Below are 23,821 nucleotides of genomic sequence, written 5' to 3' on the forward strand. Positions count from 1 at the left end.
AAGAACTTATTTTGCAGGCCGACCGGGAAAACTACAGCTTCTTGTAACACGGTATAATCTTTATATTAGTGTATTAGGTGTTTCCATTATCGTGTCCCTCCACCTTGCACAGTTAGTATTGAGTCTATACTGCATAGAGAAATTGCATTCTTTTGATCCCTTTCTGAAAGCAGGCCGCCCAATTCTCACCTAGATAATGTTTCACGCTGTGCATGGTACAGTATCATCCACACTCCACTAAAACCAACAGAGACGGTGTGATATGAAAGATGGTGGATTTTATTTGTTCTTCTTTATTCGTTACAGTCAGACACGATCACAACAGGAGGAAACAACAGTGAGCGGGAGGTGGAAGAGCCACAAACAAAGACTTTTTACCTTTGTTTGTTTATTTTATCACTACCCGCTCACCGCCTTTAACCATCTCTTTCCCAATAAATACAAGATTTTGAAAGTCATAAAATTGTCTCTACCTTTCTTTAGCTGCAACTTTTTCAGGTTGAGACTAACAGACCAATATAAACACAATATACATATATATATATATATATGTATAGTTAGTTGATAGACTTGTATCTCAGGATCAGGTCAGGAAACATTTATTACCAAAATATGTCAGAAATACAAGGAATTTAACTTGGCAGTTGGTGCATAACAGCAGACAGTTAGACAATGGACAACGAGACAGATAAGACGACATAGTGCAAGAGGAATAAAACAAAATAAAATAGAATATAAGGCTATAGGTTAGTTTAAATATAATGGAATAAAATAAAGTGCACCAGCGAACAGACAGCCATACTCTACACAATAGGTCATAGCAATGAAATTGCAGTAATTCAAATAATAATTGAGAATTATAACGACAACATTAGAGGTAACAGTAATGACAATATGTAACTTAAGTCACTAATGTGTAAAACATTTATGATTAAAATTAAAGGTTTGCCACTTAATCATTAGCAACCGTTTTACATGCCAGGAAGCCAGAAGTCCGGGTCAGTGTAACATTGACCGTTCATCTTCCCCGCTGTCAAAATGTCTCATGCTTTGAATATGCAAGTGTGTTCTAACTATCTAACTTTACACACTCGTTCATCACCATATACTTTCTAGACAGTGTTTTGCAAATGGTAAAGCAGTGTTTCTATGCAGAATATCAATCATTCCCTTTATTTTAAGCTGTGAAAAAGTACTTTTCATCTATTTGTAAACCTAAGACGTGAAAACGTTTTTCAATTTCTGTGACTCTAGATGGATATATTGTATAGAGTCTCTATATACATGGTGGCCTGTGAAGTATTACACTCTTACTACATGCTATACAGCAAATATCTTATGGAGCTGGTACATTCTTTAGCCAGTCAAGTTTTCCCAGACTGATCAAATGGAGGATGATTGAAACTGTGTTTCCAATTAAAGTGATAGTAATCGCTGGAAACAACACAAGACAATTCAGTATATTCTTATCTAAGCTAGAAAAAAAGTGCATCATCACAGCAATTGATGGAGGCAGATAGGAAAGAAATGTAATAAGAATGTGGTTGAAGATGATGTTTGCAGCCTTCTTCTTCTGAGGGTGGATTTCCTTTCCTCCAAGTTTCGATCTCTTCAGGGTCCAGAGGACGCAGAAGTCACAAAATCCAACAACAGGGAGAGTGAATGCAAAAAAGGAGAGTGGGACAAACTTGGTCATACGCGCTTTGTGTTCAACCACGAAAAGAATTCCAAAAACAAGCGTCACAGTCCAAACACCAGCAGCCATCAGAATCCTGGGAGTCAAACTCTTTCTCACCCGATAAGTAACGGGATGAACGACAGCCAGGTAACAGTCCAGACTGATGCACGTTATGAAGAGAGGCCTCCCACACACATTGAGTGAAGCTGTGAAGTAAATAAACTGTTCAAACCTGAAGTCAACGTTGTTCGTCAGGAAAACAAAGTATGGGGTAAAAAAGACCAAAATCAGTGCATCCAAGAGACAGAGATTTGCCATAAAGACATCATTGGGGGTCAAAGAGGTTCCTTTTCTTCCTCTCTGAAATATGTCCAAAAGTACCACAAAAGTTCCAGGTATTGCAAAGACACTCGAAACAACAACGGCACATGACAAGACGATAAGCCCCTCAGGATGTTCAGAACACCGAGAGAGAGGAGCTGTTGCATTAGTGATGTTAAGTAAGCTAGACATTTTACTTGTGAGTATTGGTAACAAAAGAGGAAGCCCAGACCTTCCTTTCACCGTCTTATTGATCAATTGGAGGAACTCTACAGCCACCGACAATTTAAGCAGGCCTCTTGCTCCGTGTCAAATGACAAGACGACAGCTGTGTTTTAGTGGGTCCTCTTGATTTGAATGGTGCATGTGCAGCAGCGAGTGTTAAAGATGACAAGCCGCAGCATCACCTGTCACACGTGCCATTTTCCATCCAGATTTGAATTTGTTTTACTGTAAAATCAACATGGGAAAAAATGATTAATGTCATTACATGATGTACCTCAGTTTAACCAAATAAAATAGAACCTGCACAGAATATGTCACATTTGTTTACAGCCACAACTGATTAAATAAATCCTTATTCATTTTATAAACCACGACAATAAAATATTTTCATTCCATTTCACAATCAGTCTTTTGTTTATATTGATGGTGATTTGGATCGATGGGGCAATGATAAGGGACAACATGCTCCCAATAACACAGACATTATGGAATAAAAGCATAAACTGCAGAGGATTCCTTGCTCAAATTTACCTTCACAGGATTTCTTTTGTGAAGAACTTATATTACAGGCCGACTGGGAAAACTAACGATTCTCGTTACACAATATAATCTTTATATTAGTGTATTAGGTGTTTCCATTATCGTGTCCCTCCACCTTGCACAGTTAGTATTGAGTCTATACTGCATAGAGAAATTGCATTCTTTTGATCCTTTTCCGAAAGCAGGCCGCCCAATTCTCACCTAGATAATGTTTCACGCTGTGCATGGTACAGTATCATCCACACTCCACTAAAACCAACAGAGACAGTGTGATATGAAAGATGGTGGATTTTATTTGTTCTTCTTTATTCGTTACAGTCAGACACGATCACAACAGGAGGAAACAACAGTGAGCGGGAGGTGGAAGAGCCACAAACAAAGACTTTTTACCTTTTTTTGTTTATTTTATCACTACCCGCTCACCGCCTTTAACAATCTCTTTCCCGATAAATACAAGATTTTGATTTTCAGAAAATTGTGTTTACCTATTTTTCACTGCAACTTTTCCCTTTCATCCTGAGTTTAAGATAACAAGCAACGTATTTAAGAGCGGGGTAGGAAAACTATTATAGTTCAATACTCGCACTCTTTTACAATGGACTCAGACAGAAGGACAAATTCCATCAAACACTCACGTGTCAGGTTGAGACTAACAGACCACATGTGTCAGGCCGCTTTACTTGTTTCAAGTAAGCGACTGTGCGCGCACCACAGGCCCCAAGAGCCTCTTCTGGACTGCGTTATGCATACGTGCTGCATGAAGGTCCGACACACACACTGTTGGCCTCGACACAGGAGGACAGAATGAACAATGGGGGAAAAGAAGGAGAAACAACAGACGGGACAGAGACAGGGAGAGTGTCTTATTGCCACAAGATTATTTCTTTTTATTATAAATAATCCTGTGTCCCCCTGTCGGCGCTCACACACAAACAACCTCCACAGCCTTCAGTCCTCACTGAGTATCTCGATAAATGAGACAAGTCTTTCTCGTAGTGAGCTGGCGAGCGGGAAGAGCGGGCCGGGAGGAGAGGAAGTGTGCGAGGGGGCCGAGTGGTCGGAGAGGAGGGGAGCGAGTGGATGGCGGGTCGAGGACGGGGGTCTAAGAGGCGGTGGCGATCTTGAGAGAGGTGTATTTTACTCCTCCTCCTTCTCCTCTCCGTGTGTGATGACGTAGCAGATGTTCTTGTAGTCCACGTTTCCGGCCACATCGGGGGGGAAAGCAGCCCACAGGTTGGTCATCTGCGCAGGAGTGAACAAAGACACATTTTAGAACCCTGAGCAAGTGAAGACGGAATGGAAATATCAGAGAGGCAAAGGTGGTTTAGCCCACCTCCTCAGCGGTGAACCTGTCGCACTGGGTCGTCAGGAGCTCCTCAAGGCTGGAGAAAAATACATCACATGGTTTATCTGGATTAAAGACCAACACAGAGAGCAAAGCCTGTTGTGATAGAAGGTGAACGTGAAGGCCTTACAATTCCTTCTTGATAGAGCCTGTGGCTTCAGGGTCCAACACCTTGAAAGCGGTCACGATAACGTCCTCGGGGTCAGCGCCTAAAGTAAAAGCCGCCAATTAGTCTCAGCTACAACAATGATGATAATCCAATATTAATCCTGAATTATATCAAGCATCTAATGTGAGGATAATGTAACAGATCAAACCAAAGTCGGCTTGAGCTGTGCGAGGGCACGCATCGACGTACCCTTCAGCTTCTCGCCGAACATGGTCAGGAAGACGGTGAAGTTGATGGGGCCGCTTGCCTCCTTCACCATGGCCTCCAGCTCCTCATTCTTCACATTCAGTTGGCCCATTGTGGCCAGCACATCCCTGAGATCGTCCTTGCTGATGATGCCATCTCTGTTCTGGTCGATGATTGTGAAAGCCTGCCGGGGACGGTGAGGTAAGACGAGAGAGGTCAGTCGGTAGATATAAATGTGTTGGATCTGTTGGGGCCTCGGGTGACAATCAGAACCTGGCAAAGCATGACCTTCAATTAAAACAGGGGAAATTGAGATGATCACATTTCTCACATGTCCTGGTCATGAGACTTATCGTCTCGTCGTCGTATGACGATTGTTTGCGGGGGATAGCCTGCCAGCGTAACCGTGTAAATTTGGATGCGTTCTCCACCTCTCGTCCCGCATAGCTGTCCGTAGCACCCAGTGAAACCAAAGATGGCCTTGCGAACCTTTTGGGACTTGGCAGCTGGTTGACCACATGTCATTTCGAAGGTGTTAAAACGGTCTCGGAATTTGAGACAAGCCCATTGCGACATTTAAGGAGATGGTATTGATTACAGCTGTCGCCCTGACCCCTTGCCTTTTTTTGTCTTGTGACTAAATCTGATGACACTGTCCCCAGTGTCATTCCAGACTATTGTATTCTCTTGTATTTGCACCAGTATGGAAAGGTCCCTGAGAGAACCATGTAATCTGAACAACAGCAATGTTATTGTTGAGAAAAGAAAGGTTCTTGAAGTAACAACAGAAACATTTCGTTCCTCTTGCCTGTTACTCTACTTCAGAATCTCCAATGTTTTCTTTTTCTTTCTACCTCGAGCTTCTCTTTCCTGCTTTGTTTAATACAAACAGCCACCAGCTGTCAGGCGGCATTACGGGTGGGGGGTCACAGAACAAGTGTTTGAAGTCTCTGAGGAGGATTACTGAGCGACTCCAATGGAGATGTAGCCGCTGTCATCGGAAAAAATGTGATTTAGTGTCCTGTCATGGTGACAGGGACATTCCTGCTTCTCTGCAGACACCCAATGAGGTCTATAGCTCCAAAGGTCAAATTATACATGCAGTCATTGCACTGCACAAAATGTCCCTATCTTCACATGGACCACAAACACCTCAATCTAATGCTGGGAAACTTTAGCTTGGAAGTTCTAGAGATGTGATGAAGGACATATTTACCTCCTTGTACTCCTGGATCTGGCTCTGCTCAAACATGGAGAACACATTGGAGGATCCACCCTCACCCTGCTGCTGCCTCCTCTTGGCCTTCTTGGGTGCCTGGGAAATTACAGGTAAAAATAAAGATCAATCAAGGACATAAAGTGCGGTGATCTCAGCAAACTCAAGCAAAAAAACAATCAGACGGCTGTTGGGAGATGAGAGATCAAAAACAAAAAGGACGCAGAGGAGACTGAAAGTGCTTGTATCAGTAACTGGTCCATTGCTATTGTAGTTAAGATTAGATGTAGTTATTGGAAACGATGTTCCAAATAAAAGTCAAGTAATTTAGCATATCTGGTGGTGTTTGCCAAACAGAGATCACATAACTTAATGAAACATATTTTTTTTCCCCCATGAATAAATTAGACTGATTTTAAAACTATCATCCTATTCAGAGTCAAGTAAAATGTAATGGTTGAGAATTTAATAGTATGATAGTGATCCAAAAACATCTTGTATTTTAGTAATTCATCACAGTCAAGTTTGGAGATGTTTAGCTCAGGCCAGTAGAAAAAATTCAGACTGGGTCAAAATCCACAATTTGAGATGCACGTCTCAAGAGCCTGTTTTTTGTGGTCTGTTGGTAATCCAGACAAGAAATGTATCAGTGAGGCTTTATTCTCATCAAACATCCTACATCACTAGATCCCTTTCAAGCAACATGGCTGAACTCACCATCTCTCAAGTTTTTGGGGTTGTTGGTGGTCAAGAAGAGAAGCCTACGCCAAGAAGATGTGACTGACGTGTACGCACGGACCCCAGGGGCCTTATATACTAGCCCACGGGGGCTAACTTTAGCCACACCATCAGGTTTGGCTGGAAAACAGAGCCAAGGGAAAGTAAGAGAAAAGGGGGAGGAGTGCAGAGGTGGTGGGCCGGATCGGCTTACCGATGCTCCAAATAGGCCTCTGGAGTCTTGGAATGAGGTGAATTCAATGCCAACAGAGTCCCGACATTGGTGTCATCTGTGGACTAATATGGCCAAACTGGCTGTATGGCCCTGCACACGTCTTCTTTCTCTCCTTGATACCCTTTTTGTGGCTATTTTTGTTTTTTCTATGTCCAACCTCAACATGTGACGACGAGCTGTGGCTACTCTACTTCATTGTTCTACACACACACACACACACACACACACACACACGGATTGGATTAACATCAATTAACAGCTTCAAGCCGCACAGGCTGTCAACGTATGCTCGTAGTTGGCATATCCTGAAGTCATCACCTGGCTACTTGATAGGTTTAGTCTGTGGTCCGCGGCGGCTACCAGATCACTGGTGGCCAGCCGGGTTTATAAACAGTCATGAAACCTGAAAACAGTTGCCTGATGGATATTGGACGCGTTCCAGCACGCCAGACACGCGACTCGCAGGCCTCATAGAACACTGACCTTGCATCAGTGAGAAATGTAAACAGTCCTGAAATACCGACACCGGTGGCAGGAAATACTTTCACATTCTGTTTGCTTTATAAAACTGTTGTATTTTTCATGTGGCTTCATCGCTTTGTGTCTGGTAGAGGTGCGAAACGGGATAAATGAGAATCCCGTTTTATAGACCACGGGCATGATAAATTCTGATAAGACTAAATAAGCAGATTTGGGTGCACTAATTCTGGGTGCTCCTGGAGGTTCCCAGTATAGTTGCTTTAGAACAGAGCAGCAATCCCGCCCACCCAACTCCATATATGAGCTCCAAAGGCCATCAATCACACCACTGTGCAGCTAAGGTACGTATCGGAATCCAGGAACAATGTGAAACGATTCTTTGTGACCGGTTGCCCTTGTCTTTACTTATTCTGATCCTAGACCCTGCAGCTGATTACTAAATCCTAGCTATTTGTAAAGAGGGAAACCAAAGTTTAATCCAAAGGGAAGAAGGTCGTAGGCAGCACAGCAGTCGCTTCCTGTATGGGCTTGAAGGTGACAGAGGGTGAAAGAGATCGAGCTCTGTTAAAGACCATAAAACAAGACAGCTGTAGAGACTGAAATAGCCCTGCCTCCCCCCACCATTCTCTCTTCGATAAGGCCGGGTTTGCCCCCATACAAGTGCCAATCCTTTTTTTTACCCACTGTTACTGGCCTGCTATGGAGTAAAAGGGATTTGGAAATGTCATACACACAAAATGGGGAAATTAAGTCATTACTTTGCTGATTAAAAGTGATCAGTATTAAACCTGACTGTGATATGAAAAACAAGCAAGCCACAAAGCATCAAGCACCTCGTTATTCACTATATTTATTATTTGATTAGCTAGGACCTGGTTTAAAATCATACTATGAGAGATATCTGACCATTTTATTTTGGCAAACTTCTGGTACAGCTGTTTGTGTTTGGACAATAGCTATTGTAGAGAGACATGACTAAAATATTTTAAAGTATAATTTAGATATCCACACAGAAACGCTGGTATCAAGTTAACACGAGTATCAAACCATAATTGCCATGTTGTGGTTAAACAGTTTCAGATTACGTCCATATCAATCCAAAAGGTCATCGCATCCTTTTAAATGTTTTATTATTATTTTATAGTCTTAATTGGCGTGTGAATTCCTGAGTTATGCCCCAAAAAGCATGTTTTGTGAGGTCACAGTGACTTGTGACTCTCCAAAAAATCAGTTCATCTTTCAGGCAAAGAAGACTTCACTGCCAGATCTGAGGAAATGTCAAGTATTGTTTCTTTCTTCTAATGATACTCAGCCAGACACAATGAAATTTGTAAGTAGACCAGATGGACCTTGTCAAGGATATAAAGAGCAGTTAGAGAGCGGCTAAGTCTGCTGTAAAAAATTAGGGTATCAAAGGTACAAAAATCAACAGAATAGTAAAAAAAAAGAAGTAAAAAATTAACAGTATGGTCTTGCACAACAAATATAGACAAATAAATCCTAACAACAATTGTTGTAGCTATAATTCATATATACATATATTGATATTACGGTTTAATTTCAGACTTATTCTCCAAAATCAATTAAGTTTTCATCCTCAGCAACGCCACTAGCGCCTTGGTCCTTCTTTGACCATTCAACAATCAGTTCCTTCACCTCCTTTCCAAAATCTTCATGCAACCTAGTGAATTCCTGCTTGCTGCTTAGAGAGAATCCCGACAAGTCCTTCAGCGGGGCAGCAGGGGTGTTAACGGGCTCGACGTTGGCGCTCTTCTTGGGCCGGAGCTTAGGGGATCTCCTGCAGGTCGCCTTGGTGGAAACCGTCGTGGGTTGAAGCATCTGATTGGAGCTCGGGCCCGCTCCCACGGCGGCGGCGGCCGGACACGTCGCAGATCGCGCGCTCCGGGGATGTCCCGCTTCCGCCGTGCTGAAGTTCGGCATGACGAACGCGTTGGCCGGTTCAGCGGAAAACTCGCCGAGTGCATCTGAGGAAAGAAGTTACATTACCCCTCTTTTTCTTTCTTCGAGCTTACAGTAACCACTTTATTTTTTTTCGCGATGCTGCAAAATTAGAGGATTAAAAAAGGGTGTGACTCTTTCTCGATGACTCTTGCTTTACCATAACACCGTTGGCAGCCAAAGGTCTCCGCCTAAACCGTAACAAAAGGTTTCAAGAACGGCGCGAGAATGAATCACCTCGCGTTTACCTCATGGGGCATGACGCGCATGGCGTGTGACATGGAGGCTATGAACAGGGAGGCCTCACACAGCTGACCTCTCCAGAACAGAAGCTTCTTTCTCTCACGCACAGACAGAAAGAGACACGCAGCCCGTCTTGTCCCTCACCTCTGTACTTCTTCTCCAGGTCCATCACCAGCAGGGCCAGGTAGCTGTGGTTGGCCGACAGCAGGGCCTTGATCCAGCTCTCCTGACCGGCCTGGTCCTCGGCAGCAAACTTGTACGTCCGCAGTCCCGGTTCGCCCCACACCAGCGAGAAGGCGAACTGCTCCTCGGACTCGCACAGCTGGACGGTGCAGCCCTCCAGAACAATCACCCCTGTCACGTCCCGGTCGGCCGGCCGGTCCTTGTAGAAGAGGAGGTTCCCCTTCAGCACGAACCAGCGCTTCTGATAGGAAGTCTTTCTCTCTCCCTGCGAGGCAATGGTGCAATCTGTGGTTAACTCAACCGTGTACAAACAAGTCATTTACTTCATTTCTTACACAACAGTTGGTGGGGACACAAGCAACCGAAATGCTGAATGAGAAACTCTTAAGAAGTTTGGTGTTTTTGTAAATTTCCTGCACTCTTATTTGCCTAAATATGATCAATTCTGGTTGTGTAATATTTGAATCCTACATGTTTTTGTGCATGGCAGTTTGTAACTTTGTTTTGAAGGCTGGTTGGTAATAACTCAATTCACTTTTGTAAATTATTGAAAAGGCCAGAAGAACGACTGGGTTATTACATTTCCCTACCTTCTTGTGGAGGAAGCCTTCTTTGTCCACTTGGGAGGTGCAAGATTCAAAATAGGAGACAATTCTTTCGTGAATCTTCATTTCTACATCACAGGCAGCTTTGACCTGAAACCGCAACATATGAAACAACAACAACTTATCCTAGGTTACTTACCCATTAATTACTGGTTACGTCTGCTTGATAACTCATAATAACGAGCTTATTAACTCGCACGCGAGGATTCGTCGGAAACATCCCGGCCGCGGCGCCATTAATGATTGCGCGCTGTTTGCGGCGGTGACGTCTTTTAGCGCTCGCGCTGCACTGCGCGACTATTTACAGCGCGACTCGTTCTTATTTTTAAAACGCTTAACTTTAACTGGAAGGAAATTGCGAGGCAGAACTATTTCTCTCTTCAACGTGGTTCTTAGTTACTCACCTTTCTATTGCAGCGTGTGGTGTTGTTTCGGTTTCCTCCTCCGCGCGCGCGTGTCAATCACTTCCTGGTTTCCAAGGTGAGGGCAGAGCACTAAACCATTATGAAGTCACTTCCAGGCTAAAATCAAAAGTAATTATAACTAAACGTGGTGCAAGGTTTTGTCCCATTAATTTATATTGTGCGTTATGTTTATACTTAAGAAAAGTAAAGTAGTGGAATGTAGTAGTTAGTGAAGAACTTTTGGATGTTTCTGGTGCTGTGATGAAGCTGCCATGTGCACTGCACGAATAATTGACTTTTTCATTAGACAATGGACAATATGTAATACTGCCTGATAGAGTCAAGGAAATAACATTCTACTACTACCGTTTTTACTTTTCAATTAATAAAGCCATGACACAAGAAACGTGTGTACGTAAACGAGCCTTTGAGTGTTGTTTACGAGACGCTCAGTTGTTTGTTTGTGGTAGTAACAAATTCATTTATTGTTTTGCTGAATGAAGAATTTTCCTGGCTTTCATCATTGACACCAAAAATAATTGCAATAAATATATCTAGCACAGCGAGCTTCGATCACTCTGAAAAAAATCATGCAACCCCCATTCTGAAAAGTCCAAAATCAATAACACTAATAAGGCATTTCAAATGTTATTGTATTAAGTTTCCCTTCTGTATTGTCTGAAAAATTATTATGTTATGCATTGCAAAAAATAAGTTGACAGTTGTGACAGTCATTTACTCATTCCTATCTTAAAAGCCCTGCAGTTTTCTCTTATTCTGGCTGATTAGGTCTCTACTCAGTGAAATAGAACTCTTTATATTAACCAGAATGACAGAGATCTATCTTTGGGTGCCCTAACCGGTAGTAATGGAAGAATGACAGATGCCACAAATTCCTGAAATCTTCTCGACCACAAAAAATGAAAACCAACTGAATGAATGGTAGTGGAGGACCTTTAAGCAGATTTGTTTAAAACATCATGATGTGAAATTCCACAAACAACAAAAAATGTCAGTATGTCGATTGTAAAATCGATATACTGATAGTATCAGTGCATTCCTCGCTCTGTAAAGCTCTAGCCTCTGTGGTTAAATGATTACCATCTACTGCCCTGTTCCTTCACAATTAGAAGCACAAAAGGAGTTAAAGGCGTAACAAGCGCACAGCTGGCTGCACACCAGGACAGCAGGAGACTCCTTGTCACAAACCACGATTCCAAAATAGTTTCAATATTTGTTATCACTGCAACTATTTCTTAAACTAAGTGCAAAGTCCCTTCCTTCACAGGGTCTAAAAAATTTAGAGTCTGGCGTAACATTCATTGCAACTGTAAAACCTCTCCGATGTGAATCTTCTGATGTCTTTTCAGATTCTCCCCCCGACTGAAGCTCTTTCCACACTGGTTGCAGTAGTACGGTTTCTCCCCTGTGTGGACCCTCTTGTGTTTTTTCAGGTCTCCCGCCTGACTGAAGCGTCTCCCACACAGAATGCAGCCGTACGGCTTCTCCCCTGTATGACACCGCTGGTGGATTCTCAAGTTCCCCACCCTGCTGAACGTCTTTCCACACACGACGCACGAGTGGGTGTCATCTCCCCCGAAGTGCTCCACCCGGAATCTTCTCCCGTCGAACGCGCCCCTGTTGCTTTTTGCAAAGCCGTGCCTCCTCGGTGTGGCTTGTTTGGCGTGCGCAATCAAGCGTCCGTGCGGCGGCGCGGGGCCGACGTGTGACCTGTGCGTCCCGGCAGAGCTCTGACGGGAAGAGTTGCAGCTTAAATCCACACACCCACTGAATTGCCGTTGAAGAGGCGGGGGCTCCGATGCTGTGCAGTCCGTCAGTTCGCACTCTCTTTTGATAATCCCCGGGTTCAGCCCCAGTGAGGGGCTACACTGAGAGGCGCACGCATCATCGGGTGTGACGGCACTGATTCCGCTGTTTGCACTGGTTGACGTGTGGTCTGTCATTGCATCCGTAATCATGTGTGTCACCACCTGTTTTGGTTCTACCCAATGTTCTGTAGTTTGTGCCGAGTTGCACTCAGCTTGTGGCTCGGTGTTATTGTGGGTCTCCTGTGGTTTCAATTCCTTCTTCACATCCTTGACAGGTTTGTGGTTGATTATTTGCTTTTGCTCAGCGAGAGGGAGGTCCAGGTCCTGCCTCAAAGCGAGCATCAAAACCTGCTCCTGACTCGGCGCGTCTCGTCTTTCTTGAGGTGACGAACTACTTGTACGTGGAACAGCTGTGAAATCACGACCAAAAGAAGGAACTGTTGGATTAACAAACTCACGAGTAACACGCTTCAACCGGGACAGCAACATTATACATGATTCAAGGAAATGACACGTGTTACCCACCTGTGCTCGATCGTGTTAGCTGGTCCTGGAGCTCCTGCAGCTTTCTCTTTAGACTCTCGTTCTCTCTTTGTGTTCTGGCAGTTTTCTCCTGGTACTCTGACACGGTCTCCTTCACCACCCCGAGCACCTCATGCACCGCTTCAGTCAGTAGCTTGGCCACTCGGGCATTCAAACGTTCAAGTTTAGACATCCTGAAACAAAACGGCACTTAGGGTAAGAAATGACTGTGGACCGTTTGTGCAGAATCCTCTACACAGAGAGCGGAGTACAACTCCTATTGCATACTGGATAACAGGACGTTTCACAAACACTGATGTGTGACAACACTTCCTTTTGTAATCGCTGCAACCTGCACTGCTGCGTTTAACAAGGCACATTATGCAAGAACTAACTGTTCAATTATAGCAGTAAATAGTCACATCTTTAATCCCGAGTAATTATATTTAGCGATTCTAATGCAAATTCCCCGATCATTTTGATATGCAACGTTTACATACATTGTATTAACACACACCAGGGAAATCATGCCTGTTTTGAGTATTTGCAGTGGGGCTTTACATCAAGTAACGTGTTTGCTACGTATCACAATCTGATCGGCATTTCCCCTGAAGGGTCCCGTTATTTTTCAAGCTAAGCGGTTTATATGTTATAAGTAGAACAAACAAGTGTTGAATGACCGCGACAGTCAGTGGTCTAAATAACGTTAAGCATGTTAAGAGCCACTCTACCTGCAAGCTAGAGAGTCGTTAGGTCAGCAGTAGAACATGAGGAGCTAACGTTAGCTACATTAGCTTTAGCTACATTAACGCTAGCTAACTAACGTTAGCTACATTAAATTGAGCTAACTCGGTGCGTTATCTCCTTTACAACTTTAAACAAACGCGTCATGTGATCACTGTGTCACCGAGACGTCTTAGTAAGCTTAGTTTAGACAAACTAAACTAGGCAATATAAATTAACAAAATAAAAATGCAAACGAAAAAGCAAAACCCGAATCTGAACGCAACATAACAGCTCGTCCCTTCCGGAAGTACATCTGCTGTGTGAATCTGAAAATTTTCAAAATAAAATGGGGTTTCACCACATTAATCGATTTGCACCTCTATGTAAATATTATGTCATATATATATATAGGCGGCTACTGACATGTGATACCCAAAGCAATATGTATATATGTGTGTGTTTTTAGCCATCATAAAGATATTAGGAAATGTATGTAAATGAACTGTCATCACACACCTCACCTATAGTCCATGCTGGTTTATTGAATCACACTTATTGTTTCACAGCTTTGCCATTGTTGATCATTTTATAGGTTACATTAGTGCAATGGTGTTTATGGATGTATTTAGCAGAGGACGGGTTTATTCCTACATGCCAGCAGTGTCCTCTAGGTTCAGTCTGTCAGTCTGCACACCTGCACCTACTGAATGTGTCATAGAAACCTGGCATGTTCTCCACAGGAAAGATCGCATTGATCCATGTAGAGTAAGTCAGTCTTTACTTTGCCTCCTGAAATTTTGAAGCAGAAGACTTAAGGATTCAGTACAAAGGTTTTAAATGAAATTGATTTATATTTTCATTTCACACATTAACGTCTGCCCACACATCTGTCCACAGACTGTTGAAACACGTTTATTGCGGTTTGTGATCAAGCTAGCCGTGAACTGGGTTTGATCTGTGTTCTTCAGGCTCACACTTAACCAAACCACATAACAATATGTAATAATAACATTTCTATTTTGACCAACAACATAAACCAATATCAATAAAATGAAATAAATGAAATAATTTGTCAATATGTTGTATCACAGTCATCTGGCAGTGTGTCTTACTTTTTTTACAAGCTGTAAGAAAGTATGTAGTAGGAAGCGACACATCTGGCTGTGTTGACTGACCTTTGAACCCAGCACCAAGCAGGGGAAGTTTATGGAAATGTTTAGATTTAGCAGCACCTTCAAATTAATTAATATCAAAGTTCAATATGTTTCAATCCACTGACTCATATTTTGCAGTTTTTCTCAAACAGACGCACCACTAACAGCCCGCACTCTTATGCTTAATGCATAAATGCATAAAGCGAAAGCTTCACAGGTGAGTCTGCTGGTGCTTCTTCATGTTGCTCGAGTGACTGAAACTTTTGCCGCAATGCCCGCAGCCGAAGGGCTTCTCCCCGGTGTGGTAGCGCAGATGCACCGTCAGGTAGCCCGACTGACTGAAGCGCTTCCCGCACACCGAGCAGCAGTACGGCTTCTCCCCGGTGTGCACCCTGCTGTGCTTCTTGTAGTCGCCCGCGTGTCTGAAGGTGCGCCCGCACAGCGCGCAGCTGTAGGGTTTCCTCTCGGTCCCCTGGAACGCTCTCGAGCGCGGGCCGCCCGTTTTTGTGTGTTGTTGTTGTTGTTGTTTTTCCGTGTCGTTGTATCGTTGCCCCCCGTAGAGACCCGGGTGCGCGTGGGGAGGTTCTGGGTTTGGTCCCTGGCAGGATGCCGCGTCCGTCGCGTCATAGAGGCAATTGGTGGTGCGCGCGGCTCCTTCGTCCAAAAGAGGCTCTGCTTTCATTTTGTGGTCGTCTTCGGACATCGTGACCATGGTGATAGAGCCCACGTGGTGGGGATTGGACAGTGCGTCGCCTCCTACATGTGGTCGGGTGGTGGGGGAGAGGCGGGTGGTGGCTGACGATGAGATGGATGCTTCCAGGTCTTCGCAGACCGCCGCGAAGTCATCCTCTGCTTTCGGTTTCTTCTCTATCAGACGGAGCTCAGCGTCATCCTGCTGCGATGCAATCGACGTTCGTGCCACAACTCCTGCACGGCAATACAAAAATTGAAAATGCAAACCACATTGGAAGACATTTTTTCAGTGTTAAAGAAAAATAAAATAAAAATGGGACTTACCATTGCTTTCCAGATGTATCTGCTCCTGCAGCTCCTGCAGCCTCCTCTTCAGACTTTGGTTCTCTCTCTGGGTTCTCGTGGTTTTCTCCTGGTACTCGGATACGGTCTCTTTCACCACCTCCAGAACCTCCTGCACAGCCTTAGACAGCAGCTTCTCCACCCGGGCATTCAGACGCTCGATTTTGGACATCTTTATTGGCTGACGGTTGTAAAAAATAAAATAATTAGTGCCGATCCGAGTATGTTGATTCATATATATTTGCAGGACACCAAATAGTACAGATCTGTAGCATCTATCAAATTGCTCATTTGTTATGATACGAGAAATATAAGCGCAGCGCACAGATTCATCCCCAATAAGCGCGAGCGCAAAAACACAAAATCTCACTATTTAAAGGGCTCAAACTGGTGCCTCGGCGATGCCACCTGACTGGAGGACCAGCAGCATACCTTAAACCCAATGCAATGTGGTGTCGCAATCCTTGATGACTCTCAGGTCGTCCAGCGGTCCAGATGAAGACGCTCGCTGTTTACAACACGCGCAGATATTCCAAATCAGTCTCTATGTGTTCCACAGATAACCAAGCGGAGCAGGATCATATAACGGTTTCGCATAGAAAATATCTCTAAAGATGGAATTATTTTCACAAAACATCCCCACCAACATCATCATCATCCTCTTCCTGTTGTCATGGGGGCTGGACTCTCGCGTGAAATGCGTTGCTGCCATCTACTGGAGGGCGCGAAAACATCTGGAACAGGTCTGAATCTACTCCAGCACCTCTGGGTTCGTGTTGAGTCCCGGGCTTGCTTGTGGGAAGCTGTTGATTCCCACACACAGGTTTTTCTTTCTACATGTTTGAAGTTCCTTCAGCCTGAAGCATATAGCACATGTTCAGTTTGATTCCCTCTATGTTTTATTTTTCTTCTGCACCTCATGAGGTTGATGAGTACACACAGCGGATAAGTTATTTAACATCACACAAGGTCATTTCAGCGACAGATTGCCTTTACAAAAACATAAAAAAGTGCTTTCAAGGTCTGCTTACACATTCAATCATTTCCCCCAAAATATATATTTTTCAAATACTCATTAAAAGAAGCTGTTGTAAGACTATTACAATATGGCAAAAACCGTTCAGGTACATTCAAACACAAGCTCCTCTTCACTATAGGCTTTGTGCTCACGGCTGTCCCTCCACAGCCGTATCCTCAAACAGACTGAGCAAGTTCTTTGGTTCAAAGTTGGGCCGCGGCACGGCCTCCTCGGTCCGGACCCAGTTGCGAGCGCCTCGCCGCGAGGACTTGTTGGACGACGATTGGCGGCTCCGCGTGGCGCTTTTGTTCGTGCGGTCCGCATAAAGCTCGGCGTGTGTGGGGCTCGCAGCGGGGGTCAGCGCGCGGCACGAACCATTTGAGTGGATGCTGGAAGGGGTGTGCGCCGAGTTGAAGGAGGAACAATCGCCCGGATTTGAGTGAGTGGGCGTGTGGGCGGGGCTTTGCCGATAGCGCCTAGGGGAATGCGGGAGAGGAGTGGACGTGCTTTCCACCGACAGTCTAGATTTAACCCTGCGGAATGTACAAAATAAACTTGAACAGTAAGCAGGGAATTAATAAATGTCATTTAGCTAGGGAAGGTGTCAAGGGAGTTTTCTATACTATATAACATCATATATTAGCTACATTTTCTAAAACAAGGGCCTACCTGTGTGAGAAGGTGGGGGAAGGCTCCGGCTCTGTGGGATCCAGCAGAAACACAGCGTCGTCCTCTGGGCTCCCCGAGTCAGCGTGCATGGCGCTGAGGGGAAGGGTTAAATCCTTGTCCCAGCTGCCATGAGGAGGAGTCGAGGGCAACGGCTTGGTCCAGTGAGGAGCAAAGGACCAGTGAAGGTACGATAGGAGTCTACACCCGAAGCGCACTGCCAGCTAGGAAAGAACGAGAGCAGAAAAATGCAACGTTCGCATTTGTTTTACAAATTTAGGTTTCAAGGTCCAATAAGACGCCAAACCTGATAGAAGGAGACCAGTGTCAGCGCGGTCTCGGCGGCCAAAAGATAAATGCGCCTCCTCCACCGGTGTTTCCTGACAGAGGGGAGGGAGAGAAGCTCGGAGACCGTCGGCCTGTCCGACGGTTCCGGGGCCAGCATCATCCGCAGCACCGACTGAAGCTCGGTTGAAAGGCCTGCGGATGCAGACAGCAGAAATAGATTTAAAAAAAAGAAAAAAAAGGTAAACGGAACAATTTACGGAGGAGTTAAAAGAAATTGCGTCTCACCACCGGTAAACTCCGAGGGGAGGCAGCCTTGTCGGAGCTGCTGCCAACCCTCGCCACCATTTGGAACCTCCATGTTGCAGGCAAGCTCCAGAATAGAAACACCCAAACTAAATGAATAAAAAAAAAAGATAATTGGGAACTAATTCAAACGAGTCAATCAGTTCATCTCATCATGTCATTTCATTTTTGTTTGTACCTGAAAACATCTGCAGCAGGGCCGTACTTCCCACGGAGCAGCTCGGGGGCCATGTACCTGGGATCTCCCTCCTGGACGTCGTCTTTTGCTTTGCCCTCCGCGGACGCCGTGCTCTGTGTGAGCTCAAGCAGCAGCCCAAAGTCCCCCAGCTTAAGACGGCCAGAGTCGGTGATGAGGACATTGGCGGGCTTCAGGTCCAGATGCACGAAACCACGAGAGTGCAAGTGTTGCAACGCTGAGAGGAGGTCGCACAGGTACGCCCAGGCTGCCGGCTCATCTGGAAAACGAAAAGCCAGGTCAGCGCGTCCGGAGCAAGACTATCGTGATACGACATCTGGGCCAATTTACCCGTGTCTTTTTAATTAATATATATATATGTATATATATATATATACCTGGGCCAGGCGGCTTGTTCTCGGCGTGGAGGAGCAAGCTGGTGCTGCACAGCTCTGTTTGGATGTACAGTCGGCCGCACTCCTCCCACGCCGCCACGAAATTCAGGATGTGAGGGTGAGGACAGAGGCGCTCGTGGTTCCTGGCTTCCCTCATGCCGCGGTTCCTGTCACTGTTGCCCCTGAAGCGATGAGCGGATCGCTTCACTGCGTACTGACGGCCGTCCTTGTTGCTTTCCACCTGGGGGAAAAAAGAAATATATAAATATATTTTAACAGGACTAGAAGAAATGAAAAACTAAGCAAAAGAATAAACCGCTTAAATATCGAAGCTTCATAATACAGACTCGTATGGAGGCAGCAGTGTCAAGCGTATGCGTCTTATGGCAACATACTCACAAAATGAAAATTAAATACAAAAAGTCCTTAATGTAAAGAAACATGTGATTCATTAAATGCAATTGCGCCACATTCATATGGAACATGCATACATATACAAACTTTTCTTACCTTGTAGACCTCTCCGAAGGATCCTCTACCTAGAAGGCCCAAATTAGTGTAGCACTGGCTGAAGTAGGACTGCTGTTTGCTGGGATCGTACTCCGAATCTGGAGGGGGAGACTCGCTGAGGGAACGCGACAGGGGGGTCCAAGGGGACAGATGCTGGGGAAACATCCGGCTCAGCGGGGGGCCCCCCTTGGATGGTGGCAGCGGGGGCAGAGAATGCGACAGCCGGGCCGGGGAAGAGAAGGACGCGTCGGACGTGGAAGAGGAGGAAAAAGGGAGGCGCCGCTTCTTGAGGGAAAAGGACTGCTCTGCGTGGGAGAAGTGGGTCGGGAGGGGGAGCGGCACTCTGGACACTGTGGTCTCCACTGTCACCGACATGGTGCCGGACCCCTTTATTCACCTCCTTTCCTGAAAGACAGTGAGCTGCAACATTCAAAAGAAAAGTAAAAGTCAGTTTGCAATAAAAACCCAAAGGCCCAGGCACCAAACTGCACTGTGGTACCAGGAAGTAGTGGAGGCTGCATGACACTCATCCTCCATTTGATACATCTGACATCCTGAATAACTCGTTTGACGGGTTATCCGATTGTCTGAAACACGTATCGTCGATACATTCTCGTCGATCCGTTGAGGCTCGGCTCACTTGCAGAGCAGGTCCAGGAGGTACAACCCGAATGTGGCGCAACTGACTGTATCCACGGGAACTCCTACACGTGCGATAACGTCAGTTTCACCCCAGTGTTCATTTCAGTTAACGTGACTTTGCTGAATTCGCCGTAAAAAACACAACTCGGCTAACTTCGGCCGCGCCGAGTAAACAACACGACAACGTAACCTCGCTAGCTAGCTGAACCGCAGGGAAACAACGTTGACAGTTCCTGGTTAGTAGAGTAGAATCACGTGAAGGGACTTCGTTACACAGACCATAATCCGCTGTTTAGGATCGACCGTCTTCAGAGATAAAAACAAAACAAAGTAGGGCTCAGCGAGTCGGGGGTCCAAATCAAACCGCTCGTAGACGCTACGTGTAAATAACGAGACCTCGCGCCAAATTCTCAAAAAAAAAAAAAAAATACGCACCGCTGCGCACTTTCCTTCCGTGAATACGGAACGCTCATCTGAGTTGCGCAATTTCCGCAAGCGGTGCAGTCTGGGGTTCTGCTGCACTACACAGGGCTGGCGCAACTGGCTAGCTAGCTGAGCACTTGAAATGGTAACTTTATTATTCTTACCGGTCTTTTTTTTTTACCTCGATGCCTGGATACAAACACGGAATAAACGACGAGCGCTTCGTTCAAAAACATTCGCGCCTGTAGTAACACACGACGGCGACGTTTATAGGCATGTGTGTGTGTTCTCGTTTACGTTCGCTAGCAGGCTAACGATGCTAACGTCGCTACGTTAGCTTCGCCTTCTCATCCAGCGCTAGCGATAACGTAAGATGTAACGAGAGTCGCAGAGTAACTTGTTTTTATTTTAGCTCGGCTAACCTCGGAACGGATGTAACGTTAGTCAACCAACCCAGTTAGGCCGGTCGGGTCAGCCGCACGTCCCACGGCCATCGTCTGACCGACACTCCGGCGTATATTTTTTAACTGTCATTTAACTGTTTTACTCTCAAACACGACAAGGCTGCGTAATGCTAACGGAGCTAACAGCTAACGTTAAATAGACTGTTCGCCGGTTCTCGGTAACGTCAGCTCATGAACCAACGGGTTGTCGGTAGTGTTGCTAAACTTGCCTGACACGTTAAGCATATTAACACACTGAAGCTCAGCCTAACGTGACATGCAGTCATAAATATTAGTTATACGAAGATTAAAGTTGTTTTGAATAAAAAGTGGTCGAGGTCTACTATGTGTTGCCAGTCTCGATTTGGGAGCAACATCAGTTCCACCAATTTTTAACCCTCATCTACAAGGTTAAAACCCCAAATCAAGTTGCCTTGGACACAGGTTATAATAATATATTTCTGCCCACGCTTTCCCTCAGGACGTGTTCTTGATGATCCGGCGTCACAAGACCACAATCTTCACGGATGCCAAGGAGTCTACCACTGTGTATGAGCTGAAGCGTATTGTTGAAGGAATCCTTAAGAGATCACCTGAAGACCAGCGGCTGTACAAAGTGAGTTTGGTAACAAGTATGCCAGTGATGCCTAACTAATTAAGTCCCGTCACATCTGATAGCATCACGATCCTGTCTAAGGGATGCTAGTGGCTTGTAAGTCGTCTTTCCAAAGAGGTGATTCGAACATTCCTCTGCAATACCACACATGTACATCTTGATCTTCGATTTAAAACCCTACATTTTAAGCCATTAGTGGATCCTGTGACATTTTCAACTTTTTGCCCACAGGATGACCAGTCGCTAGACGACAGCAAAACTCTTGGAGACTGTGGATTCACCAACCAGACTGCCAGACCTCAAGCGCCAGCTACAGTTGGTCTGGCTTTCCGCGTAAATGGTGTGTTCAGTCTGGGTTTTGTGTGCTTCTGAGAATTGGGGGTGTTTCAGGGGCGACGCCGAGGGGCAATTGGTTTGAAGAAGGGCCAAATACGTCCATCTGGACCGATTGATAAAGGGATTCAATGATCGACACACATGTGAACTGAAACATGATTTGTTGGCGGAGTGATACAGCCGCCTGGCAGGAAATGTTCTTCCTGATTCTTTTCTATTCATCATTCATTTATTTTTTGTTAAATATCAATCTGTGGTGTTTGCTGCCATCTCAAAGGTCTTATGAAATAATGTTACTTTAATCTGTTGTTCTGATTCCACATCAGTCTTCGTCCCTTAACCTTGTGTGTGTTACTGAGTTCGCCTTTGGCTATGCAACTTTTTAGTAGAGAGCACATGGTTTTGCAGCGGTGTTCAAAAGTCCTAGAGTTTCAATAGAGCGACAAATCCGATGCAGACACGCCATCGTCTTTTAAAACACGTCGCACGTAGTCCCATGCGACCTGTCTCGACGCAGCTAATGGTTCCCTAATGTCCTCTGCCCTTCAGATGAGATGTTTGAACAGCTCCACGTCGAGGCCTTCTCCAGCCCCCCGGAACTCCCCGACGTGATGAAGCCCCAGGACTCCGGCAGCACGGCCAACGAGCAGGCCGTGCAGTGATGGCGGGGAGAGGAAAGGAGCGAGGACAGGAAAGGAGCGAAGGGAGGAAGGATGGAAGTGGGTGTGTGTGGATTAACTGCAGTGGAGAAGTAGCAGGGCGGAAGATAATGTAATATAATTTACGTTGATGGATGGGGACATTATAGGTAACCGAGCCTATCCATGTTACCGTCACGCTGTCATCCCAACGTCTCCCATTCTTTTCTTCTTTTTTTTTTTTTGTTGAAAACTCTTTGATAGTTTCCACAGCACGTTCTGCTCCTTGACTTTGCTCTTAAGCACCAACTGGCTAAACTTCCCGAGTGAATGTGTTTGTTTGGATTGTGTGTGTGTGTGTGTGTGTGAGAAAGAGCGAGTGAGCGAGCGTTATTATAATTATTGTCTTTAATATTTTGGAAAAGTGTAGTTGTGTGTCACAGTGCTCTAGAAGTAACAAGCCTCGGTAAAGAGTCGGGTGTGTCTGGCGAACTGCATGAAGAAAATTCAAAACCAAGGCTTTACAGACTAACCGTGAACTGCTGAGTTTACTTGGTGTGATTCTGTTGTACATTTCTGATTTGATTCCATACCAGGAAAGAAAGCCTTTATAATGATTCTACGTTGTTGGGTGTCATCATTTTGATTTCAGTACTCGTCAGCTCTTGGTCGGTTTCACAGAAAGCTCCTGGGACAACAGGGGGACACGTTGGGTCCGAGGACACACAGGATACACAGGAGGAGGGTTTTCTGTCGTTAAAACTTAATCACCACATGTCCCCAACTTCTATGCGGGACCTTCCCCTAATCACACAAACATTGCCTGTAATTGTGAGCTTGCATAATTAAAAGTTCTTCCTGTTTTGTTTTTTACACTGCAGGCTGATTTTTAATTCTTATTATTTTTAAATGCAGGATTACGTTAACATTTATTGAAGATCATAGGATTTAAGCGGTCTGTCTAATAAGTTGCGTGGGGCTTTTAGAAGGCTTAATCACAGCAGACATTTTGAATAATTGGGAATTTCATTATTTACGCTTGTGCTTTTCTTGCTGTGACGTCAAAAAGTCCAAAGTAGATTCTTTTGTATATAATGTCTTTCACCCACTGGGTTTTTACAAAATGAAATCCAGGCGTTTTGTTGGAATGCAGTTTAACACATTCATTTTATTATATTGCTCACATGTTGCATTTCTGTTTTGTTTCAACAAATCCCCTTAAACTATCTTGCATACAGCAAACCTGGGGAGCAACGTTTGGGAACTTCAAAGGCAACAAGTGCCCCAAAAATGTTTTGGGGATAAAATACTAAATAAAAGTGTATTTCTTAAAAGATTCTCAAACCCTCACTGATTAATTGTCTATGTTTAAAAAGTACATTTTTGTAAGGCGTCTGTTAATTCCTCAGATATGGACTAATATTCATATCAATCCTGTCAATGCCGGTATAAAGTAAGAAAACATTTAAAGTAAAAAGTGGAGAACATCTGCCCCCACATGAGCATACATCCAAATACGAGCACTTAAGGGCTCCGCCCCTCGAGCCTTCAGGAAGAACCCTACGTGCACCACATGCACATCATGCATTAAATGCA

The 23,821-nt window shown here is 44.8% G+C and overlaps 5 protein-coding genes across 11 annotated transcripts; 1 reads left to right on the forward strand and 4 right to left on the reverse strand.

The window, feature by feature from the left end:
• Positions 1-3,034: 3,034 nt before the first annotated feature.
• Positions 3,035-6,540, reverse strand: mylpfb (myosin light chain, phosphorylatable, fast skeletal muscle b). Its single transcript, XM_040176289.2, has 6 exons — positions 6,398-6,540; positions 5,681-5,779; positions 4,468-4,648; positions 4,240-4,318; positions 4,098-4,146; positions 3,035-4,006 (listed from the first exon to the last, which is right to left on the reverse strand). Exons 1-6 carry the CDS (start codon positions 6,398-6,400, stop codon positions 3,902-3,904), a joined length of 516 nt encoding a protein of 171 aa, XP_040032223.1. The 5' UTR covers positions 6,401-6,540; the 3' UTR covers positions 3,035-3,901.
• Positions 6,541-8,225: 1,685 nt separating this feature from the next.
• On the reverse strand, positions 8,226-11,891 carry LOC120819129 (sesquipedalian-1). 3 transcript variants are annotated; one of them, XM_040176272.2, is made up of 4 exons: positions 10,507-11,891; positions 10,088-10,192; positions 9,459-9,762; positions 8,226-9,097 (listed from the first exon to the last, which is right to left on the reverse strand). In XM_040176272.2, the coding sequence occupies exons 2-4, from the start codon at positions 10,166-10,168 to the stop codon at positions 8,679-8,681; spliced, it is 804 nt and encodes a 267-aa protein (XP_040032206.2). In that variant the 5' UTR covers positions 10,169-10,192; positions 10,507-11,891; the 3' UTR covers positions 8,226-8,678. The 3 variants fall into 3 exon arrangements, with proteins under 3 accessions (XP_040032206.2, XP_040032207.2, XP_040032205.2); XM_040176273.2 differs by having other exon boundaries at positions 10,088-10,116; positions 10,242-10,548; XM_040176271.2 differs by lacking the exon at positions 10,507-11,891 and having other exon boundaries at positions 10,088-10,207.
• LOC120819795 (uncharacterized) lies at positions 11,826-16,346 on the reverse strand. The gene is made up of 5 exons (XM_078103802.1): positions 16,205-16,346; positions 15,755-15,953; positions 14,953-15,664; positions 12,861-13,051; positions 11,826-12,745 (listed from the first exon to the last, which is right to left on the reverse strand). The coding sequence occupies exons 2-5, from the start codon at positions 15,942-15,944 to the stop codon at positions 11,826-11,828; spliced, it is 2,013 nt and encodes a 670-aa protein (XP_077959928.1). The 5' UTR covers positions 15,945-15,953; positions 16,205-16,346.
• A 307-nt stretch (positions 16,347-16,653) lies between these two features.
• pkmyt1 (protein kinase, membrane associated tyrosine/threonine 1) lies at positions 16,654-20,974 on the reverse strand. 5 transcript variants are annotated; one of them, XM_078103584.1, is made up of 8 exons: positions 20,646-20,974; positions 19,128-19,547; positions 18,621-18,858; positions 18,226-18,502; positions 18,030-18,136; positions 17,764-17,936; positions 17,460-17,680; positions 16,654-17,323 (listed from the first exon to the last, which is right to left on the reverse strand). In XM_078103584.1, exons 2-8 carry the CDS (start codon positions 19,500-19,502, stop codon positions 16,939-16,941), a joined length of 1,776 nt encoding a protein of 591 aa, XP_077959710.1. In that variant the 5' UTR covers positions 19,503-19,547; positions 20,646-20,974; the 3' UTR covers positions 16,654-16,938. The 5 variants fall into 5 exon arrangements, with proteins under 5 accessions (XP_077959710.1, XP_040032136.2, XP_040032135.2 ...); XM_040176202.2 differs by lacking the exon at positions 20,646-20,974 and adding an exon at positions 20,049-20,197 and having other exon boundaries at positions 19,128-19,532; XM_040176201.2 differs by lacking the exon at positions 20,646-20,974 and adding an exon at positions 20,049-20,197.
• Positions 20,080-23,559, forward strand: LOC120819146 (elongin-B). Its single transcript, XM_040176298.2, has 4 exons — positions 20,080-20,337; positions 21,117-21,251; positions 21,483-21,591; positions 22,137-23,559. The coding sequence occupies exons 1-4, from the start codon at positions 20,335-20,337 to the stop codon at positions 22,247-22,249; spliced, it is 360 nt and encodes a 119-aa protein (XP_040032232.1). The 5' UTR covers positions 20,080-20,334; the 3' UTR covers positions 22,250-23,559.
• Positions 23,560-23,821: the final 262 nt, after the last annotated feature.

The sequence above is a fragment of the Gasterosteus aculeatus genome, chromosome 5 (assembly GCF_964276395.1).
Source record: "Gasterosteus aculeatus chromosome 5, fGasAcu3.hap1.1, whole genome shotgun sequence".
NCBI lineage: Eukaryota > Metazoa > Chordata > Actinopteri > Perciformes > Gasterosteidae > Gasterosteus > Gasterosteus aculeatus.

Excerpts from the sequence above, each read along its gene's own strand:
- mylpfb (XM_040176289.2), bottom strand. Across the intron at positions 4,319-4,467 it reads GTTCGGCGAGAAGCTGAAGG|GCGCTGACCCCGAGGACGTT; the intron begins GTACGTCGATGC and ends CTTTTACTTTAG. Across the intron at positions 4,147-4,239 it reads GGCTCTATCAAGAAGGAATT|CCTTGAGGAGCTCCTGACGA; the intron begins GTAAGGCCTTCA and ends ATTTTTCTCCAG.
- LOC120819795 (XM_078103802.1), bottom strand. The coding sequence starts at position 15,944 with ATGTCCAAAATCGAGCGTCTGAATGCCCGGGTGGAGAAGCTGCTGTCT. Across the intron at positions 15,665-15,754 it reads GATACATCTGGAAAGCAATG|GAGTTGTGGCACGAACGTCG; the intron begins GTAAGTCCCATT and ends ATTGCCGTGCAG. Across the intron at positions 13,052-14,952 it reads AAGCACCAGCAGACTCACCT|GATGTCTAAACTTGAACGTT; the intron begins GTGAAGCTTTCG and ends GTTTTGTTTCAG.
- pkmyt1 (XM_078103584.1), bottom strand. The coding sequence starts at position 19,502 with ATGTCGGTGACAGTGGAGACCACAGTGTCCAGAGTGCCGCTCCCCCTC. Across the intron at positions 18,137-18,225 it reads CCTGCTGCAGATGTTTTCAG|TTTGGGTGTTTCTATTCTGG; the intron begins GTACAAACAAAA and ends TTATTCATTTAG. Across the intron at positions 17,681-17,763 it reads CACTGGTCTCCTTCTATCAG|CTGGCAGTGCGCTTCGGGTG; the intron begins GTTTGGCGTCTT and ends GTTCTTTCCTAG.
- LOC120819146 (XM_040176298.2), top strand. Across the intron at positions 21,252-21,482 it reads AAGACCAGCGGCTGTACAAA|GATGACCAGTCGCTAGACGA; the intron begins GTGAGTTTGGTA and ends TTTTGCCCACAG. Across the intron at positions 21,592-22,136 it reads TCTGGCTTTCCGCGTAAATG|ATGAGATGTTTGAACAGCTC; the intron begins GTGTGTTCAGTC and ends TCTGCCCTTCAG.
- LOC120819129 (XM_040176271.2), bottom strand. The coding sequence starts at position 10,207 with ATGTTGCGGTTTCAGGTCAAAGCTGCCTGTGATGTAGAAATGAAGATT. Across the intron at positions 9,763-10,087 it reads AAGGCTTCCTCCACAAGAAG|GGAGAGAGAAAGACTTCCTA; the intron begins GTAGGGAAATGT and ends ATTGCCTCGCAG. Across the intron at positions 9,098-9,458 it reads CCTGGAGAAGAAGTACAGAG|ATGCACTCGGCGAGTTTTCC; the intron begins GTGAGGGACAAG and ends TTCTTTCCTCAG.